Source organism: Procambarus clarkii, chromosome 1, assembly GCF_040958095.1.
Source record: "Procambarus clarkii isolate CNS0578487 chromosome 1, FALCON_Pclarkii_2.0, whole genome shotgun sequence".
NCBI lineage: Eukaryota > Metazoa > Arthropoda > Malacostraca > Decapoda > Cambaridae > Procambarus > Procambarus clarkii.
The window spans coordinates 39167344-39168884 of NC_091150.1; the positions used below are offsets into that span (position 1 = coordinate 39167344).

Genomic DNA, 1541 nt, shown 5'->3' on the forward strand with positions numbered 1-1541 from the left:
ATCCTTAATAATTTTGTTGTATTTGTGTCTAGCTTCGGAGACGAGCATGTTACAGTTATCCACAGTGGATGGAAATCTTCACGTAAACTCCTCACTGATCAACACGTCATCACAACCATCCTGTCTCAGTACGCTATGGTCCTCAACGTTCAAATTACAACGTACTATGAAAAAGCAACGCCCCACACATGCACGTTGTCTGTGCATCAGTAGGTTAGGTGAGGTGGGTGACTCGGTACGCTTCTGGTAAGGTTAGCCCTTTGTATTTTGTAGGTCGTGGCCATGCCTCGTACAGGAGGGGCCGTGGTGCGGGATGTGTCCTCCGGCAGCAGCAGTCAGTGCCGAGGTCTAATGAACGAAAAACGTGAACCTGGTTCATTCATGACTGACATGAGCTTAAGAAAAAAAAGAGTCGTGAAGAACGGCCACTGCACAAGGAACGGCTGCACCAGGAACGACTGTACTAGGAACGACTGTACCAGGAACGACTGCACCAGGAACGACTGTACCAGGAACGATTGCACCAAGAACGACTGCACCAGGAACGACTGTACCAGGAACGGCTGCACCAGGAACGACTGCACCAGGAACGACTGCACCAGGAACGACTGCACCAGGAACGCCTGCACCAGGAACGGCTGCACCAGGAACGACTGCACCAGGAACGACTGCACCAGTAACAACTGCACCAGGAACGGCTGCACCAGGAACGACTGTACCAGGAACGGCTGCACCACTAACCTCATAACTGTTCTCTAAGACACGGGCAACATGGGTGTCGACGCTCCAAATAGAGACACAGGAGCGCCAACTCTCCCGTTTAGATCAACAAATGACCCCGCGAGCCTCAACACTGAATTTTTTAACCAAAATATAAATATATTACTGTCCGGCTGAGGTGGTGCTCTCCCGTGCTGCGCGCTGCCAGCCAACAGCAACAGGGAACACACCCTTCCCGTTCTGCGGGAGGCACAGTGCAGCATTTAGTAAAGTTAGTCGAAAGAACGGAATGAATAGGAAAACCGGACGTGCAGGGAACCGAGGCTACGATGATAAAAGAGCTTTCACTCAGCTCTTGTCAACTTTCCACTCAGGTGAGGTCTAAGAGAATAGGTAAATTGTTATTGTTGTGGGTCGTCAAATGATCACCAATCCAGGTCCACGAAGGAAGAACAAGTGCAGAACAGAAGATCAACCCAGGAAGCAGCGCCCGCGCGCGCGAGCTTCACTGCGAGTCTCCTCGCTACAAGTCAACAAAGACCAGGAAATAATGAAGGGTTCTAAACGACGGTCCTTTGTATTGTGAGAGAACCGCATCGCAGCGCCTATCTACAGCTACAAGACCAACCTCTAGACCAAGAATATTTTATGTTAATTAATATATTTTAAAAATATGTGGAGAGTAAGCAAAAAGTTATGTATTATTTAGGCTACTGGAATCTTAGCAATGCATAATATGTCCTATTATACTGTATTATTATTATTCATAGGCATTAATATTTTTACAAAAGGAATCAATAATGTGAGAAATTAGCAGTTTT

The 1541-nt window shown here is 47.4% G+C and overlaps 1 protein-coding gene across 1 annotated transcript; it reads left to right on the forward strand.

The window, feature by feature from the left end:
- Nucleotides 1-282: 282 nt before the first annotated feature.
- Nucleotides 283-759, forward strand: LOC138363068 (keratin-associated protein 5-11-like). The gene has a single exon (XM_069321961.1). It carries the CDS (start codon nt 283-285, stop codon nt 757-759), a length of 477 nt encoding a protein of 158 aa, XP_069178062.1.
- The last annotated feature ends 782 nt before the right edge of the window (nt 760-1541 follow it).

What these genes read in the sequence shown, in the direction of transcription:
- LOC138363068 (XM_069321961.1), top strand. Translation starts at nt 283, where the DNA reads ATGCCTCGTACAGGAGGGGCCGTGGTGCGGGATGTGTCCTCCGGCAGC.